The sequence below is a fragment of the Lipotes vexillifer genome, unplaced genomic scaffold, assembly GCF_000442215.2.
Source record: "Lipotes vexillifer unplaced genomic scaffold, Lipotes_vexillifer_v1.1 scaffold680, whole genome shotgun sequence".
Taxonomy (NCBI): domain Eukaryota; kingdom Metazoa; phylum Chordata; class Mammalia; order Artiodactyla; family Lipotidae; genus Lipotes; species Lipotes vexillifer.
In genome coordinates, this window is record NW_006780838.1 from 1,746,490 (window position 1) to 1,766,708 (window position 20,219).

The 20,219-nt window shown below is 39.4% G+C and overlaps 1 protein-coding gene across 1 annotated transcript in view; it reads right to left on the reverse strand.

Annotated features, from left to right (window-relative positions):
* Window positions 1–19,877, reverse strand: part of RPA1 (replication protein A1) — a 53,341-nt gene extending 33,464 nt beyond the window's left edge. The window contains exons 1-4 of the mRNA XM_007454203.1: window positions 19,845–19,877; window positions 6,282–6,332; window positions 4,764–4,842; window positions 4,010–4,118 (exon numbers count right to left, since the gene is read on the reverse strand). Of these exons, the coding sequence (XP_007454265.1) occupies window positions 4,010–4,118; window positions 4,764–4,842; window positions 6,282–6,332; window positions 19,845–19,877 (272 nt within the window). The remainder of the gene's footprint in view (window positions 1–4,009; window positions 4,119–4,763; window positions 4,843–6,281; window positions 6,333–19,844) is intronic.
* Between the last annotated feature and the right edge of the window lie 342 nt (window positions 19,878–20,219).

Consider the following 20,219-nt stretch of genomic DNA (forward strand, 5'->3'; position numbering starts at 1 on the left):
CATCACAAGACACCATAAACAGTCTATAAAGGTAGACTACAAGGTCTAATAAAGAATTAGCTAACAAAGAATTAACTGATATCCCTGATTTACAAAGCACATCCTCCACATCTCCCTGAACACACACACGCAAAGGACAAAGTGTATCATCAAAAGCTCTTCAGAGAAAAAGTACAAAGAGTAAGTATATGAAAAGACACTTGACCTCACTAACAGGGGAATTTATTATTTTATATATCTATTGTTTTCCTTTTATAATACAGAAATTTAAGTTAAAATAATGATGACTGGCAATTATTTTTTAAAAATCAGTAATATCTGCTATGTTGACAAGGTTAAGGGGAAACAAGTATTTTTTCCCCCTAAAAACAGGTTTCTTGAACACATACCATAAAATTTATCCTTTAAAAGTATAATTCAGTGGTTTTTAGTATATTTACAGAGTTGCGCAAGCATCACCACTACCTAACTTCAGAACATTTCTACCACCCCAAAAAAGAAACTCTGTGCTCCATGGCAGTCGCTCTCCATTCCCCCACCACTGGAAACCACGAATCTAATTTCTGTCTGTGAATTTGCCTATTCAGAAACAGGTACTCTTACACAAGGCTCATGGGTATGTTAATTGGTATACTTTCTACAACAGATGTCCTTTGATCCCCACAACTCCTAAGAAATAACAGCATGAGCATGTAAAGATAAATGTACAAGGATGACTGCTAAAGCCCTGTTGGGAATAAACCTAAATGACCATCAAACCTAACTGACCAGGGCTTCCCTGGTGGCGCAGTGGGACACGGGTTCGAGCCCTGGTCTGGGAAGATCCCACATGCCGCGGAGCAACTAGACCCGTGAGCCACAACTACTGAGCCTATGCGTCTGGAGCTTGTGCTCCACAACAAGAGAGGCCGCGACAGTGAGAGGCCCGCGCACCACGATGAAGAGGGGCCCCCGCTCACCGCAACTAGAGAAAGCCCACGCACAGAAACAAAGATCCAACACAGCCAAAATAAATAAATAAATAAAATTTAAAAAAAAAAACCTAACTGACCATCAAGGTAAGGAGTAAACCTGGTCGTACACACACAGGTTCTCAGCAGAGGCAGGAAGGAACACACGGCATGCAGCCATGCTGAGGTGGTGAAATAAGGCAAAGCTCACAGGAGTGGAACTCCACCCTAGACTGGAGTGAATGGAGCTCGAGGTTTAGTACTCAACCACAGCAAAGCTCTCCACCCTCCCCTATACCATGCCCTAGAGGAGAGAAAAGTGGCTAGAAAGCACCACTCAAGCACTCCAAGGTAGCCTGGAGTGGAAGATAACAGGTCCCAAGTGGGAAGGTTGGCAAGGGGATGTACCTAGACTAGACTATGTCAGAGCAAATGAAGTCTGGACAGAACTGTCCACATTAAGCATGAACAAGATAAAAAGAAATAACATAGCAACAATGTAACACACAACAGTGTATAAAAATAAAAGGAACAGAAGAGGCAGAGACAATTAACAATCCCATCTAGAGGAAAGCATAAGCCAAGAAAGGGAATACTTCCCAAGTGTGGTGTGCAAAATAAGACTAAGAATTCAATAAGAGTCAAAAGATGAGATGAAACAAGAGATTGAGAAGAAAAGGGCGCTTGAAAAGTTAAGGAAAAAACAGAACAAAAGCAGTATCATTATACATCTAATACTTAAACTATAAACATCAAGGAACAGAACAGAGAAAGCTATAAACTGAAGTATAATATATAATATGTTGGAAAATCTTAAGTGAATCCAATGCATGCATTAGAAAAAAAGACTAGAGCAAACTGGAGACATACATGGAGAACAAAGATATCCTGGAACTGAAGTGAAACAGAAGCATAAGTAAAAACTGGAACTCAAATGAAACAGAAAAGATCATTAACGAATGACAGAACAATCTCATCAAAAAGAAAGAGCTAACTCCTAACTGCAGACTGAAAGGGCACCACACACCGGGGGGCGGGGGAGGAACCACTGACATTTGAGATATAGCCTGGTTGTTACTGAACTTGAAACATAAAGAATTCTTCCATCTAATCCACAGAATCCATTCAAGTTTTCATAAATTGTCTTAATGATATGCTTAATAGCAATAGGATCCAGTTCAGGATCACTTGTTATATTTAATTATATCTCTTTAGACTCCCTGAATCCGGAAGCATTCTTTTACTTTCATGCTTGAAATTTGAAAAATCAGTTATTTTATAGAATGTCCCTCAATTTACCTAATGCTTCCTCACGATTAGATACAGATTATGCATCTTTGGCAAGAATATAATAGTACTGATGTGATGTTCTTCCCACTGCATCCTACCAGGTAATACGTGACTTCTGTTTGTCCCATTACTGGTAATGTTAACGTCAATCATTGGAATAATGTGCTGTCTGCCAGCTTTCTCCACTGTAAAGTTGCTTCTTTTCCTTTTACAATTAATAATTATGCTCTGGGGAGGTACTTTTACCCTATAAATAACTTGTTCCTCCATCAAATTTTTACCACTTGTTTCTGCATCTGTGGTAGGCTAAATGACCACCCCCAACCAAAAGATATTCAAGTCCTAATCCCTGGAACCTATGAATGTTACCTTATATGGCAAAAAGGGACTTTGCAGATGTGATTAAACTAAGGACTGAAGTGGCAATTTTATCCCAGATTATCCGATGGGCCTTAAAAGCAACCACATATCCTTCTAAGAAGGAGGCAGAGGCAGACCTGGCATAGACAGAGAAGAGGTAATGTGACCATGGAAGAAGAGATTGGAGTGATGCAGCCATAAGCCAAGGAATGCTAGCAACCAGCAGAAGCTGGAAGAGGCAAGGAATGGATTCTCCCAGAGATCTCCCAGAAGGAGCCGGGCCCTGCCGACACCATGATCTCAGCCCGGTGAAACTGACTTCAACTTCTAACTTCCAGGGAAAATAATTTCTGTTGTTCTAAACCACCAAATTTGCAGTAATTTGTTACGGGAGCCACAGGAAACTTATATAGCACCTATTAATGTTTCCTGCCTGAATTAATACTATGGCGGTTGCCAAATGGTGATTTTCTAATTCCATCAATCCATTTACATTTTAGATGGCATTCTATTGTAAGAAAAAGCTTTCTGTTCCCCCCGCCCCGTATTCACTTATTCAGTATGGACTTATGAATTCTTATTTTATTCAGTAGGTTGCAGTATGTTACTATTTATTTACTTACTTATTTACTTTTATTTAATTAATTAATTAATTAATTTATTTATTTATTTGGCTGCGCAGGGTCTTAGTTGTGGCAGGTGGGATCTTCGTTGCCGCGTGAAGGATCTTCGTTCCGGCATGAGGATCTCTTAGTTGCAGCATGCGGCATCTAGTTCCCTGACCAGTGATCGAACCCGGGCCCCCTGCATTGGGAGTGCAAAGTCTTAACCAGTGGACCACTGGGGAGTCCCTATTTTTATTTCGACTTTTAAATTGCCCTAGATTTGGCAAATATGACTCTGCTAGCCAACAAAAAACGTCATATTTCAGCAGTGGTTAATCAGGTGTAAATAACAGTTCTGTTCACCACTGTATCTCTAGCATGTAGCATCTTGTAGGTACTTAGCATACTCTGTTGGCTGAAGAAAGCGTTTACTATGAAAGATTCAAGACTGCAAAAAGGGCAGTGTTACATAATTAATTATATCTTCTTTTGCCCTAATAAGTGATCCCATTTCATTAAAAGATACTTAAAAAGAGACTCCTAAAATCAGTGCTGCTGAAGAGATTAGAAATAAGAGTTCTGCATTCGGCTTTAATTTCCTGCTGTGAAATTTCCAGTTCGGTTTCATATTTTTCTCCTTTTGGTGCCACATTTTAGTTGCCTGAGTTCAGAACTCAATAGTTGTAAATTCTTAGCTGAAAGCTTTTCGACTTCTAATTGAATTCTGGCATCCAATGAACTTGTCTGTTCAAAACTTAGTCCCATTATACAACACAATAGAACAGAAAAAAAGATACCACATACCTTCCATCTTTCAGAGTGTTCACAATAAATCGGTTAATCTGGCAAATACAGTTGCTAGACAATCGTTCTTCCTCAACAAGAGGGTTCAACTGTGTTGCCAACATGAAAGCTGAAAAGCACAGAGATTACTTCAGTCTCTAAAACATTTCAGTCATGACAATCTAAAAGCTGATCACACCTGTACCATTAAAGAAAAACAATGCCTTAAATATTAAAACTACTCAGGCTCTGCATAGTGAAAAACAGTATTAATTTGCTGTGCATTAAACAGCTGCTGCTACTCTGAAATTAAGTATTTCTTAAAGTGCCACAAATCATCTTTTCCATCATTCAGGCTTCATGACAAAGACTAAAAAATCTTTTCTAGGTCCTTCACCTTGTGACTAGAGACAGTAAGTATATACTCTGCAAATTCTCTCCTTTCTCCCTGTAAAGCTTCCAACACAGGAATAAAACTCCAAAAAGACAAGCATAGGACAGCTAACCAATCATATTCACTAAATGTCAATATCATCCTAAGGGAAATTAATCAAAGAAAGCACAGAGCACCAGTCAGACAAAATTAAGCCAAGTGGCAGCTTTCCACTCGACCCAGTCTATTGTTGGAATGCTCTCTGCCAGCTGCAATTCTGTCTTCACGAAGGCAGAGCCAAGCCAATGGAGACTTCTGGAATGCTCCAATTACTGCAACTAAAGTGCTGGGTGCGCTTTTATTATTTAAATATAAATTCCTAGATTTATACATCATACGTACAAGACAGAGTATTAAATCCATCACTCATAAGCAGTCGATAACGGGGTGGATTATTCCCTGTAGCAATGGGACGGATGTTCTAGGAGAGAAAACATGATTCATTAGCCAGGTTGTCTGCTCAGTCCCCAGGGATCAGTAAACTTAAGTGGCAGGAGAGTGCATTCGCCATTAGCTCAACACAATTGAACTGCTTGCCCACTCTCGACACCCAAATCCAAGTAAAAGAAAATTGGATTTGATGATTCTCCCACCAACCTCTCTCTACTAACATTATTAAACATAACATAAACGAGAATAAAATAGGTTGCCAATACTCTTCTGTTCTCTCTCCCTTAACTCAAACTTGATTGAAAATTAATGTAAAAAAACATACAATAAGGCACCTAATATATGTATGGTACTATGTAGAAAACATGATAAAAATACAAAATGGAAGAAAAAATCCTTGCCCTGAAGAGGCTTACAACTGGGGTGGAGATGGAGGCAGAGAGACATAGCAGAAGTGTGCACATAATGACAAGACATTTATTCCAGCTTAAAGGAAATCAGAGGCAGCTTTCTGAAGAAAATGAAATACGAAAACAGCCTTAAGATGACTGGCAGGGAGGGACGTCCCTGGTGGTACAGTGGTTAAGAATCTGCCTGCCAATGCAGCAGACACGGGTTCAAGCGCTGGTCTGGGAGGATCCCACATGCTGGGAAGCGACTAAGCCCGTGCGCCACAACTACTGAGCCTGCGCTCTAGAGCCCACGAGCCACAACTACTGAGCCTGCGTGCCACAACTACTGAAGCCCACACGCCTAGAGCCCATGCTCTGCAACAAGAGAAGCCACCGCAATGAGAAGCCCGTGCACTGCAACTAGAGAAAGCCCGCAGGCAGCAACGAAGACCCATCGCAGCCAAAAGTTAATAAACTTTTAAAAAATAAAATAATAAAACTGGGAATATTTGCCTTTAAAAAAAAAAAAGATGACTGGCAGGGAGTCTGGGAGTAACAGGGAGACAGACCATCAGGCTTTATTGACTCACAATCTGCAAGTATGATCCAGGATTCTGCTCCTATTGATTTGTAAAATTCTCACTAAAATTTGAGAACCCCTTAAATGGATAGGGTTAATGAAGAATTTTAAGCAGACAAGTTCCTTTCAGGTAGATCTCTCCAGAGGCCACATGTAAGGCAGATCTGAGCAAGACAAACCCCAGGGCAGAAAGACAACCAAGGAGGCAGAAGTACTGATGTGCAGCACTACAGTATCCACCAACTGTGGAAAGAACAGAAAGGCAAAGCCTCAAATGTGAACCTCCAAAGGTCAAACTCTGGCTAACACAACATTAAAAATAAAGCCTGGTTCCTCTCTCAGAGTTACAACGTGGACTGGACTATTTTTGTGACAATGAAGAGAATTTTGTCAAGTGGACACATTTCCTAAAGTGGACTGTATGTCCTCTATCAAATGCAATTTATAATTACATGTAAGTTTAAAAAACGTTTGACATAAAAATATGTAGGTACTCACAATGACTTGGAGAATGGGTTTTATGGATGTATCTCCCTGTTGCATTATGGCCTGAAAAAGTAAAAACAGATGCTTATGAGATAGGCACTCAAATCATGATTAAAACTTGACATATTTTTAATTTGGTGTCTGGAATAAACCACAGATGACATTATTAAAAGACCCTTTTCAGAGCTTATCATTTGAAAATCTACTTTAAGTTTTATCACTCTGGACAAATCATAAAATCATAAAAGTGGGATTCATACTTACTGACAAGGATACTACATCTAAAAAGCTGGCATCACGTATGTACTCATTATTCATAATAGCACATTTATTTTCCTACACTGCCCATTAATAGGGAATCAAACAAATAAGTACAGCAAATCCTTAAAACAGAATATTATGCAGCCTTAAGAAGATGTTTCTAGGGACTTCCCTGGTGGCACAGTGGTTAAGAATCCCCCTGCCAATGCAGGGAACACGGGTTTGAGCCCTGGTCCAGGAAGATCCCACAAGCTGCGGAGCAACTAAGGCTGCAAGCCACAACTACTGAGCCTGCACGCCACAACAACTGAAGCCCGTGTGCCACAACTACTGAAGCCCGTGCACCTAAAGCCCATGCTCCGCAACAAGAGAAGAAGAGAAGCCACTGCAATGAGAAGCCCGTGCGCCGCAATGAAGAGTAGCCCCAGCTCGCCCCAACTAGAGAAAGCCTGAGCGCAGCAACAAAGACCCAACGCAGCCCAAAAAAGAAAAAAAAGATGTTTCTATACCACTGGTTGCCTCTTGTGAGAGGAACTGGGTGATGGGGGACATGTGTGGGAGGCAGACCTTGCACTACATCCTCTTTTATACTTTTTGAATGTTAAATCTCATGACTCTATTAGCAATTATAAAAATAATTTCTAACAAAAGCAAAATAACTATTAATCAGGCTTTTAGTTCATTTTTAAAAAGGCATCATTTAAAGGTAACCATCAGAAAAACTAGCTAGCTAAAACTCGTTGTCTGACGTCTGCTTTTACCCATGCTGAAATAAGTGATACCAGACTAGCTCTTCCAACCATAAACTAAAAACTGGACAAAAATATATAAACTGTTTTCAAATACCAGGCAACAGGTAGAACAAGACTGTGATCCCTGAAAGGAAAACAAATGAGTTTCTGCACAGAGGCACTTTTGGACCATAGCATAGGGAAGGGAACCCAAGAAGAATACGGCAGTCCTGCTGAGCACAGATCAGTTTGGGGAGGTGCGTTATCTGGACTTCCTGGATGCAGAGTAACCGACAGGAGGGAGCTACATAGAGAAAGAGCTTCAATAACCTATGCAGGGGTTCCCTTGAGTTTTTGGCTGAATTCTAAGTTGTGCGTACACAGAATGAGGTGCCACAGACCGGGTAAAGATTAGAGAGCTACAAGCTGAAAAATTACTGGCGCTCACCCAGGCTAGAACACATTCGAGTTCCAATTAGCCATTTGAGTGGAGAGAACTCAATAAACACCTGGTGCATTCAGTAGAAACCCCAGAAAGGCCATGCTTTAGAAATAAACTATCCCCAAAGTAAAAGCTACGGTCTCAAAGGGCTCAGCTGATCTGCAAGTAAGTTAACAGTCTGCCAGAACAACTCAATATTCTCTATACACATAATCTAGACACTGAACAACGTATTGTTCATAATGTCCATTGCCATCTGGGGTCCCAAGACCTTTTCAGAGGGTACATAAATTGAAAACTATTTTCATCATAATAAACAAGCTTTTGTCCTTCTCACTCTCGTTCATTCAATACAATGAAAAACTGGCTGAAGGACTAATAAAACTTTATACTATTACCACTTATGAATGTCTACTGGATGAAAAATCAGTAATAGAAATCACAGCAGTTCCACTTTCTAATAATAGAGCAACTTGTTGAATTAAAGAACAAGATACATCATGAAGACTGAGTTAACATCTCTTCTGCAGAATTCTACTTTTGCCTTATGAATGGATGAATAGATAGATGTGGCTGGACTGGCTGCTTTGCTTGTGTTCATCTCATATCAGTACCAACTAATCATCTAGTAAGATCTTCTTTCATGTGAATGCTTGACGACAAACACAGACTATGCTGAAAAATTCCAAGTGTTGAATCACTTACAAAACTCATGGTTTATCCTGAAACAGCTGTGTTGACATTCGCACTGATGGTGCAAAGCAGTGGTAGGTAAAACTACTGGTGCCTTAAACCGAGTTACTGTAGTAGTAGTCACTGTATTCTTCACTGCCCTGAACCACTGGGGAGGGGAGTTTCACTTAAAAAAAAAAAAAAAAAAGAAAGAAAGAAACTTGAAGAAATAAAATTATTACATTAAATCTTAACCTTGAGGACAAAAAAATTTTAATATTCTATGCAACCACACAGAAAGTATGCCAAAGTGCTTCTGCTGAAGCATGGCTGTGGCCTTGAGGAAAAGCACTGCTACAGCTGTTCGAGCTGCAAGTTGAAACGGCCGTTTTTTTTCTCATGGAACGTCATTTTAACTTGAAAGGACAAACAAACTGTGGTTATTCAGACTTGGGAATTTAGTGGATATCTTCTCAAAAATAAAGTGAGACAATTAACTGTATTTGTTGCCAATGATAAAAGAGTTTTCTAATGAAAATCAGGACTTTTGAAAACTTGTATTCACCAGCTTCCTAATACTTACTGACTTTTCTTAATTAAATCAGTAATGATGTTAATAAGCATGAATTTTTGTCATATAACAAAATATATCAACATTTGGAAGATCTGTAAAATGCAATGAACCAATATTTTCCAAATGACCGAAACATGGCGTTACAAATAATGCATAGGTAAAAGATCTATTCAAAATGGAAGACCGGCCAAATCTATATTCCAACTAACCTTTAAGAAACTACCATTTGTTGAGTTTTGATACAGTGTTAAAGGAAACCTGATTTTCTATTCAAAACACTTCTGACACCAAATGTGTGGGTTTTCCACGTGAAGCAATTCTCTGCAGACACCAACTGGGCGTCTCACATGTCAACTTAATTTTGACACTAACTACCCAGAATTAGTATAGACCCCACAGGTTAAGGGCTCAGTCCCCCACGCCTGTCCAAGTGCCCACTTCATACACTAATCTCAAGTAGTGGGTCCCCAGGTGACCCAGTTTACATTTGTTTGACTTGGCTACAAATTGTGGGGACTTCCTTGGAGTCCCTCACAGAACTCAGGGAAACACTTTACTTAGTATTACTGGTATACTGTAAGAGATAGTTAAAAGGATACAAATTGAAAATCAGATGGAGAGGCACATAAGACAAGGTCTGGACGGGTCCCAAGCACAGGAGATTCTGTTCCTGTGGAGTCTGGGGGTGTGCCCCCTCCCAGCATGTAGATGTGTTCATCAAACTAGAAGCCCTCTGAATTTTGTTGTTTAGGGATTTTTCTGAAGGCCCCCATTACATAGGCATGATTGATTAAATCGTTGGCTAGTGGTGATTAGCTCAATCTCCAGCCTTTATCCTGTGGGGTGAGGTGTAGAGCAGAAAGTTCCAACCCTTTAATCACATGATTGGTTCCTGGCAATCAACCCCTGTCCTGAAGCTACCCTGGAGCCCACCAAGAGTTACCTCATTAAACCTCAGGTATGGCTGAAAGGAGCTTATCATAAGTAACAAAAAAAGCTCCTCCCACCCTATCACTCAGGAAATTCCAAGGGTTTCAGGAGTTCTGTGTACCAAAAACTGGACAAAGACCAAACATATATTTCTTATTATATCACAAGGATCAGAAGAGAAGCCTGAAAAAGGCTATTAAAATACTCCTCCTTGGGCTTCCCTGGTGGCACAGTGGTTGAGAGTCCGCCTGCCGATGCAGGGGACATGGGTTCGTGCCCCGGTCCGGGAAGATCCCACATGCCACGGAGCGGCTGGGCCCGTGAGCCATGGCCGCTGCGCCTGCACATCTGGAGCCTGTGCTCTGCAACGGGAGAGGCCACAACAGTGAGAAGCCCGCGTACCGCAAAAAAAAAAAAAAAAAAAAATCCTCCTTTTTCCAACTACATATTTGAAACCAGATTTCCTCCATATAGTTTGACAAAAAAAAAATATATCCATATACTGGTATGAAAATCTAGCTGTCACGTCTTCTAGTAAGCCAGATATTAAAGCAATGTGCAAAAATGTAAAACAATGTCACTTTTCTATTTGTTTTGAACTATATAACTGTTTTCCCTAAAACATGTTATTTATGTTAACAGATGAGTTTATTGCTATTTTAAATAAATAAATATTTTTAAAATATGTTATAATTTCAAATATGGTAAGGGAGATATAACCCACAAAAACAAAAGCTTTTGGGGGGGGCACTCAGTGATTTTTTTTTTTTTACAAATGAAAGGTATTCTGAAATCAAAACATTTGAGAACCACTGTGTTTTGGACCAAACATTTGTGTCCTGACCCCACCTCCCAATTCATATGTTGACGCTCTAACCCTCAGTGTGAGAGTATCAAGAGATGTGGTCTTTGGAGGCAACTACTTTCAGATGGGGTCACGAGGGTGGAGCACCCATAATGAGATTACTGTCCTTATAAAAAGAGGGACTGTGCTTCCACTTCAGGCGGCACGGCTCGATCCCTGGTCGTGCAACTAAGATCTTGAATGCCACGAAGTGCAGCCAGGGAAAAAAAAAAAAAAAAAGAGAGGAAGAGACACCAGAACTCACTCTCTCCCCACACAAAGAAGAGGTCATGTGAGCACAGTGAGATGGTAGCTGCAAGCCAGGAAGACAGCCCTCACCCAGAACTAAATCTGCTGGTGCCTTGATGGATTTCTCAGCCTCTAGAATTGTGAGAAATAAATCTGCTGTTTACATCACCTAGTCTACGGTATTTTGTTATAGTAGCCCAAGCTAGAATGTGTTGCCCTAAAACAATCATTAAAAACATAAAGCATCGCTAATAAGCCAACAGTGGAAATAAATTTTAATCACAAAAAATACTCAAATAATCCAAAAGTCGGGAAAAGTTAAAAAATAGGAAAAGAACAGATGGGACAAATAAAAAAACAAGCAGCAAAAGGAAAACTTAAACCCAAACTTGTAATTATATTAAGTGTAAATGGTTCAAGTACTCCAATTAAATGGAAGAAATTATTGTAACGAATAAGGAAGACCCAGCTATTTGCTCTGTACAAGAAACGCACTTCAAATATAAAAAGGCAAATTAAAAATAAAATACTGGAAAAAGACGTATCATTAAAAGCAGGCAAAGTAGACTTCAGGACAAGGAATATTACCTGGGATAAAAAAGGACATTTCATAATAAGAGGGTTGATTCCTAAAGGAGACACAATGGGGACTTCCCTGGCGGTCCAGTGGTTAAGACTCCACACTTCCACTGCAGGGGGCATGGGTTCAATCCCCAGTCAGGGAACTAAGATACACATGCTGCACAGCACGGCCAAAAAAAAAAAAAAAAAGACACAATGATAAATGTGGTCACCTAACAAGAGGGTTTCAAAATACATGAAGGAAAAACTAACAAAATGAAAAGGAGAAATAGACAAATCCACTGTTATAATTAGTGGTTTCAACATTCTTCTCTCAGTAATTGACAGGGCAAATAGACCAAAAAATATAGAAATAAGAATATAGAAAACTTAAACTATCAATAAACTTGACCTAATTAGATCATCTAACAACTGCAAAATACACATTCTTTTAAGTGTACCTGGGACATTTTCATCAAGATAGTCCATATACTGGGCAGTAAAACAAATCTCAATAAATGTTGAAAAGTTGAATTCATACAGAGTACGTTATTTGACCACACTAGAATTAAATTAGAAAACAATAACAATATGATATCTAGAAAATCTCCAAATACTTAGAAGTTAAACAACAACCTTCTAAATAACCCAACTGTTGAAGAAGAAATCACAAGAGAAATTAGAAAGTTATTAACAGAATGAAAATTAAAATACAATCTATCTAAATTTGTGGGATGTACCAAGAGCAATGCTTAGGGGGGAAAATACAGCTTTAAGTGCTCTCATCAGAGAAGAAAAAAGCTCCAAAGTCAATTATCTAAGATTCCACCAAAAGGAGCCAGAAAAAGAATAAATTAAACCCAAGTACACAGAAGGAAAGAAATAATAAAAGAGCAAAAATCAATGAAATAGAAAATTGATAAATAACAGGAAAAACACAACTGAATCAAAAGCTGTTTCTTTGAAAAGATCAATAAAATTGATAAACTTCTAGCTAGTCTGGTCAAGAAAAAGAAAACAAACATTCTCAATACCAGGAATGAAAAAGGCATCACTATAAATCATACATATATAAAATTTTACATATTTATATATATATATATAAAATAAGGGAATATTAGGAACTTTATGAAACAACTTAAATGGGTAAGTCCCTTAAAAAAAAGACACAAATTATCAAAACTACATAAAAATACAGAAAATCTAGATAATTCTATATCTATTAAAGAAATTTATAATTTAAAATAGTCCAAAAGAGAAAACTCTAGGTCCAGATGGCTTTACTGGTAAATTCTATCTAACACTGAATGACAAAAACCATCAATCCTGCATAAATTATTTCAGGAGATAGAAGAGAACACTTTACAATTCATTGTATGATGTTAGCTTTACTCTGATAGAAAAAACAAAGTCATTGTAAGAAAGAAAAATTACAGATCTATATATCACTCATCAGTAAAGATGTAAAAATCCTCAACAAAATATCAGTAAATCAAATATAGCACTATATAAAATGTATTATAATATGTCATGACCATGTGAGGTTTATTCCATGAAGGCAAGGTTTACTCAACATTCAAAAGTCTACTATTGGGCTTCCCTGGTGGCACAGTGGTTGAGAGTCCGCCTGCCGATGTCGGGGACGCGGGTTCGTGCCCCGGTCCGGGAGGATCCCGCGTGCCGCGGAGCGGCTGGGCCCGTGAGCCATGGCCGCTGAGCCTGAGCGTCCAGAGCCTGTGCTCCGCAGCGGGAGAGGCTGCAGCAGGAGAGGCCGCAGCAGTGAGAGGCCCGCGTACCGCAAAAAAAAAAAAAAATCTATTATTGTAGTCTGTCACATTAACAGAATAAAGAAGAAAAACCACAACCATCTCAATAGATGCAGAAAAAGCATTTGACAAAATTCAACACTTATTCATTATAAAAAGTCTCAGCAAATTAGGAATAAAGATAGGGTTAAACTGATAGCAGGCATCTACTAAAAAATCTAATTACCAATCACACTTAATGGCAAAAGACTGAATGACCTCCCCTAAGATCAGGAACAAGGCAAGGATATAACTCTCATCACTTTTATTAAATATGGCAGTAGAGCTCCTAACTAATCAACAAGACGAGAAAAAGAAATAAGGGCATAGGGACTTCCCTGGTGGTCTAGTGGGTAAGATTCTGAGCTCCCACTGAAGGGGGCCCGGGTGTGATCCCTGGTCGGGGAACTAGATCCCACCTGCATGCCACAACTAAGAGCCCGCATGCCACAACTAAGAGTCCACATACCACAACGAAGATCCCATGTGCCACAACTAAGACCTGGCACAGCCTAAATAAACAAATAGATAAATAAATATTTTTTTTTAAATATATTTTAGGGCTTCCCTAGTGACGCAGTGGTTGAGAGTCCACCTGCTGATGCAGGGGACACGGGTTCGCTCCCCGGTCCGGAAAGATCCTACATGCCGCGGAGCAGGTAGGCCCATGAGCCATGGTCGCTGAGCCTGCGCGTCCAGAGACTGTGCTCCGCAACGGGAGAGGCCACAACAGTGAGAGGCCCGCGTACCGCAAAAAAAAAATATATATATATATATATTTTTTGGAAAAGAAATAAAGGCATAAAGATTGAAAAGTAAATAATAAAACTTTTTATGTGCAGATAGTCATGTATGTAGAAAATCCTAAGGTATCTACAAAAAACTACTAAGTCAATTTACTGAGTTTTCAGGATACAAGGTTAATATGCAAAAATCAACTGTATTTTTATATACTGCCAATTAACAACTGGAAAATGAAATTTTAAAAATACCATTTTAATACCATTAAAAAAACCTAAGTCTAACAATACATATGCAAGATTTGCATACTGAAAACTACAAAACACTGAGAGAAATTAAAGAAAACCTAAGTAAATGAGAGATATAGCATGTCCATGCTTTGAAAGATTCAATGTCTGTAAGAAGTCAACTGATCCCAAATTGATCTATAAATGTAATGTACTATCAATCAAAATCCCATCAGGCTTTATTAGAAATTGATAAGCTGATTCTAAAATATATATGAAAATATAGAGAACCTAGATTCAGTAAAACAATTTTGAAAAAGAATGAAGCTGGAGAATTTATACTACCCAATTTCAAGACTTACTATATAACTACAGTTATGAAGAAAATGTGGTACTGGTGTAAGTACTGACATATAGAGCAATGGCAGAATAGGCATTCTAGATATAGACCCACATATATATAAATTTTATCAAAGGTGACAACACAATTCAATGGAACATTATAGTCTTTATAACAAATGGGGCTGAAACAACTGAATATCTGCAATGGAAAGAATGATCTGTACACCATACATAAAAAGGTAAACTTGAAATGGATTACAGACCTGAATATAAACTAAAACTATAAAACTTATAGAAGAAAACACAGGACAAAAGATTTGTAACCTTGAGGGAGACAAAGATTTTTGTGGACAGAAAAATACAATTCAGAAAAGGAAAAACAAAACAAAAAAAAAAACTGAACATGAAAATTTTAAACTGCTCTTTTAAAAAAACACCATTTAAAAAAAAAAAAAACCACCACTGAGGGGCTTCCCTGGTGGCGCAGTGGTTGAGAGTCCGCCTGCCGATGCAGGGGATACAGGTTCATGCCCTGGTCTGGGAAGATCCCACATGCCGCGGAGCGGCTGGGCCCGTGAGCCATGGCCGCTGAGCCTGTGCGTACGGAGCCTGTGCTCCGCAGCAGGAGAGGCCACAACAGTGAGAGGCCCATGTACCGCAAAAAAAAAAAAAAATACCCCATTGAGTTTCCCTGGGTCTGGTGGTTAAGAATCTGCCTGCCAATGCAGGGCACACGGGTTAGAGCCCTGGTCCGGGAAGATCCCACATGCCGCGGAGCAACTAAGCCCGTGCACCACAATTACTGAGCCTGCGCTCTAGAGCCCGCGAGCCACAACTACTGAGCCCATGTGCCACAACTGCTGAAGCCTGCGCGCCTAGCGTCCGTGCTCTGCAACAAGAGAAGCCACTGTGATGAGAAGCCCGCACACCACAACAAAGAGTAGCCCCCGCTCACCGCAGCTAGAGAAAGCCTGTGTGCAGCCACGAAGACCCAACGCAGCTGAAAATAAATAAATAAATAAAATAAATTTATTTAAAAAAAACAGCATTAAAAGAATGAAAAGCCTCAGATTGGGAGAAAATATATATGATGCTTTTATCTAACAAAAGACGTGTCCTGATTAAATAAGAATTCCTACAACTAACTAATAAGAACACGTCCCAATTTTTTAAACAGGCAAAAGATATGAATATACACGTCACAAAAGAAGGAATACAAACAGCCAATAAGCACATGAAAAGATGCTTAAGATCATTAGTCATCAGCAAAACACAAATTAAAATCACAGTGAGATACCACTACACATTCACTAGAATAGGTAAACCTAAAAAGACTGACAAAACTAAGTGTTCGTGAGGAAATGGAGCAAACAGAATTCTCATAAACACTTTGGAAATAGTTTAGCAATTTCTTATAAAGTTAAATGTTCAGTTATCACATGACCCAGCAACTGCACTCCCCAATATTTATCTCAGAGGAAATAAAATATATTCCCATAAGAAGACTTGTACATTAAAGTTCATAACATCTTCATTAATAATAGCCAAAAAGGAAAATAACCCAAATGTTCAACAGGTAAATAAACAATTGTGTTTATTCATACCATGGAACACTACTGGGCAATAAAAAGGTGCAAACTACTGAAACAACATGGATAAATCTCAAAAATCATTTTGCTGAAAGAAAGAAGCCAGACACAAAGGGTACATATTATTTGATTCCATTTATATGAAATTTTAGAACAGTCAAAACTAACCTATAGTGATAGAAACCAGAACCCAGAACAGTGGTTGCCTAGGGTAGGGGCAGGGGATGGGAAAGGAGCAGATTGGGGTGGTGTATACATTTGTCAAAACTCATCAAACTGCATATAGTTTGATGTATCAAAACTCATCAAACTGCATATAGTTTGATGTATTACTGCATATAGTTTGATGTATTACAGACTGATATAGTTTGTAAACAATATGTATTATAGTTTTTGTTATATGTAAATCAAATTGAACTTCAGTAAAGGTGTTTTTTTTTTTTTTTTTAAAGGAACAGAACTGGGGGAAGGGACAGGTCAGTAATTTCATCAGGCACCTTTCTGTTTTATTTGATTCTAAAACCAAATACATGTAGTACTTTATCATTCTTTTAAATTTATTTGTGTCATCATAAATAGTGAATATAAGACTTACTCTTCTGGGACATATAGCATGATATATACACATAAGACAGAACTGACTTAAATTTTCCAAATTTACATTGCTAATAAAAATACAAAGCAACAGTGGTGATCATTTTGTAATGTACAGAAATATCAAATTACTATGTTGTGCACCAAGAACTTACACAGTATTGTAAGCCAATTATACTTCAAAAACAAACAAACAAAGGAACAAATTTATAGAAAAAAGAGATCAGATTTGTGGTTACCAGAGGCAGGAAGTAGAGGGAGGAGGAACCTGACAAACGTGGTCAAAAGGTACAAATTTCCAGTTATAAGATAAATAAGTACCAGGGATGTAACATACAACATGATTAATATAATTAACAATGCTATATATGAAATATAATTAACAATGTTATATATGAAAGTTATTAAGAGAGTAAATCCTAAGAGTTCTCATTACAAGGAAAAAAAATACTTTTCTCTTTTTATTTTGTATCTGTATGAGGTGATGGACATTCACTAAATTTACTGTGGTAATTGTTTCATGATGTATGTAAGTCAAATCATTATGCTGTACACCTTAAAGTTATACAGTGTTGTATGTCAATTATATCTCAATAAAACTGGAAGGAAAAAAATACAAAACAACAGAATGGAATGGTTCAGAGCACATGTTCAAATCCTCACCTCATGCACAAATTACTTAACTTCTCTGGACTTCAATTACTTCATCTGTAAGATGGGGTTAATGATAAAAATCTACTTTACAGGGGTACTGTAACTACTGACTATGATAAAGTATCTGGCACATTGGAAAAGATCAAAAGTATTCATTCCCTTCCCCTTTCTTTGTATTACCTAATTACTCAAGATACAAATGCTATTAGTTCTATTTACCACAATAGTTCCACGCAAAATCTCTTATTTTATGTTCGCTCTTGCCGAAAATGCACTATTTGTGTGTTAGTGCTTACCCTTTGGGGTCTATGTCTTTTGAACTAAAATGATATTACCTGCTTTAGCTGATAAACAAACTTGACAAAGGTACTCTACACTCCATCACCACAAACACACACACACACAAATTTTCCTTATCATTTATGAACAAAACCTAAGTAACACTTCACCTAACACTGGAAATGTTTCCTAAATTTTGAATATGGCAAAAACTAACTCATCAAATTATTTGAAAAATACCAGTCACTTTCCTTGAAAGTGAAGAACAATTCCTAATTTGTCTTAAAGATGCAAGGTAGCAGCTATAAAGTAAACAAGGACTACAGTTTGCAATCACTTCTCGGGGTTATTTCTAATTTATGAAAATATTCACTCAACTCTGCCAACTGTTCTTCCCCATCCATCTCTGTCCCTTTCTTTTCCCTGCCTCACGCGCAATTAGCAAACATTTATTGGGCACCTAAAACTTGCCAGCAGTCCTTCCGGTACTGGGGAGACTACATTGAGCAAAAAAACAGACAAAATTTCAGGCCTCAAAGAATTTACAATCCAGTGGAGGGAGACAGAAAGTAACTGATATGAATCAAATAAACAACATATAAATGTAAGATCACATCTGTGATTATTAATAATAGGTAACATATAATGAGCATTTATTATGCATCAGGCATGGACTAAGCACTTTAAATTAATAGCTCATTTAATCGTCCCACTAACCTCAGGCAATAGGTACTAGGTATGATTAACCTCATTTGACAGAAGAGGAAAGGCAGAGTTTAATATCGTGAACAAACAGGAATTAAGGGCTGAAAATAAAGGGATTTAGCCTAGCAAGGGGAGTCAAGGAAGGCTTCTCTGAGGAAGTAACTGAGCAGAGACTTGAAGGTTACGTTAGTCAGCAGGGGGAGAATGAAGAACCACCCACGCAGTAGGCACAGGTTAAAGAATGTTCAAAGCCCCTGTGGAAGGCAGGAGTATGAAATATACCCGGATTTAAATTTAAAAAAAAAAAAAAAAAAGGAAAGGCTGTAAAGGAGGAAAGAACTGGTGGGAATATGCTATGATGGGAATGGCAGGAGGAGGGTTATGCTGGGTAGAAGTGAGAAGGCCAGGCAGAAACAATGGTGCCAGTGTGGATGGAGAGAAGTAGATGCATTTAAGAGATGTATGTGGAGGTAAAACACACCAGACTTGGGAAGGGACTGGTCATCCAATCCAGGGTGACGGAATGTGTACCAAGAATGAGTCCACAATTTCTGGCTGTTATAACTTAATGAATAACGGTGCCATTCATCCAGATAGGGAACGGTAGAGGCCCAGATTTAGAAAGATAATGGATTTGCTTTGGGACATGTTGAATTTAAAATGTGTTTGAGATATCAAGTACGCAGCTGATAGAGGTTTGTCTTTCAGAGTAAAGGTGGCTCCGGACACAGAAATTTGTGAGCAATTGACATACAGATGGTAATTTGACTCGGGAGAAGAGTCAACAAAAATTTACAGAGAGATCTCCAAATAAGACGGGGAAAGACAAGCCAAGCTGAGCCACAGAAACCGAAAGAAGAGGGTGTTACCAAAAGAAAGCGATGATCAATAGCCAAACGCTGCTGAAAACTCGGGTAAATTTAATTCTCAAAAGTGTCTGTTGGATTTAACGACCTGGAGGCACTGCTGACTTCAGCCAGGGTTACTTCTATAGTGATCAGAGGAGTGACTGATTGGAGTCTGTTGAAGGATTTAATGGGAGGCGAGAAAAAGAAAGAACTGAAAACGGACAACTCTAGGAAAGTTAGGCTGCGGATGGGGGAAGGGGAGGAGAAAGAGAGTGGCTGCGGGAGAGAGACAGGCGAAAATCAACAGTTTATTTCGTTTCATTTCCTTAAGCAGGAAAAACATGAGCGTGTTTAAAAGACGATGGGAAAAATGCTTTGAGGAGTGATGATTCTAGGGAGTCACCCGGCGGTTCCTCCCCGGCCCCCGCTGTCTCCTCCTCCCGTGTTCTCTCCCCCTTCTCCACCCCGCACAGCCCCAAGGCCCACAGCCACCCCGACCCGCGCCCGGCTCGCAGGCGTCTCCTCACCGCAATAGCCCCCTCGCTCAGGTGGCCCACCATGGTTCCGCCGCAACAACTCCAGCACTCCGACCCCTCCGCAGCCCTGGCTTTACTCCAGGGAACCCGCGCGCTCCAAAGCGATTGGCCCGAGGACCTGCGTGCACTGCGACGGCCTCCCGACGTGCGCACGGCACGGGGGCGGGTTTAGGAGCCGAACAGCCACCTCATTGGTCGAAGCGCGGCGGGTGGCCCACGTGACTCACCGGAGCCCAGGTCCGGGGCCTAGTCGCTGGATTGGGGGGCCTGGGGGCGGGGCGCGGAACCGCGGAGCGCGCGAAGCGTGATGCGCGAAGCGTGACGCGTACGCAGCAAAGGTTGCGGAGTGGACCAGTTCCGGCAGCT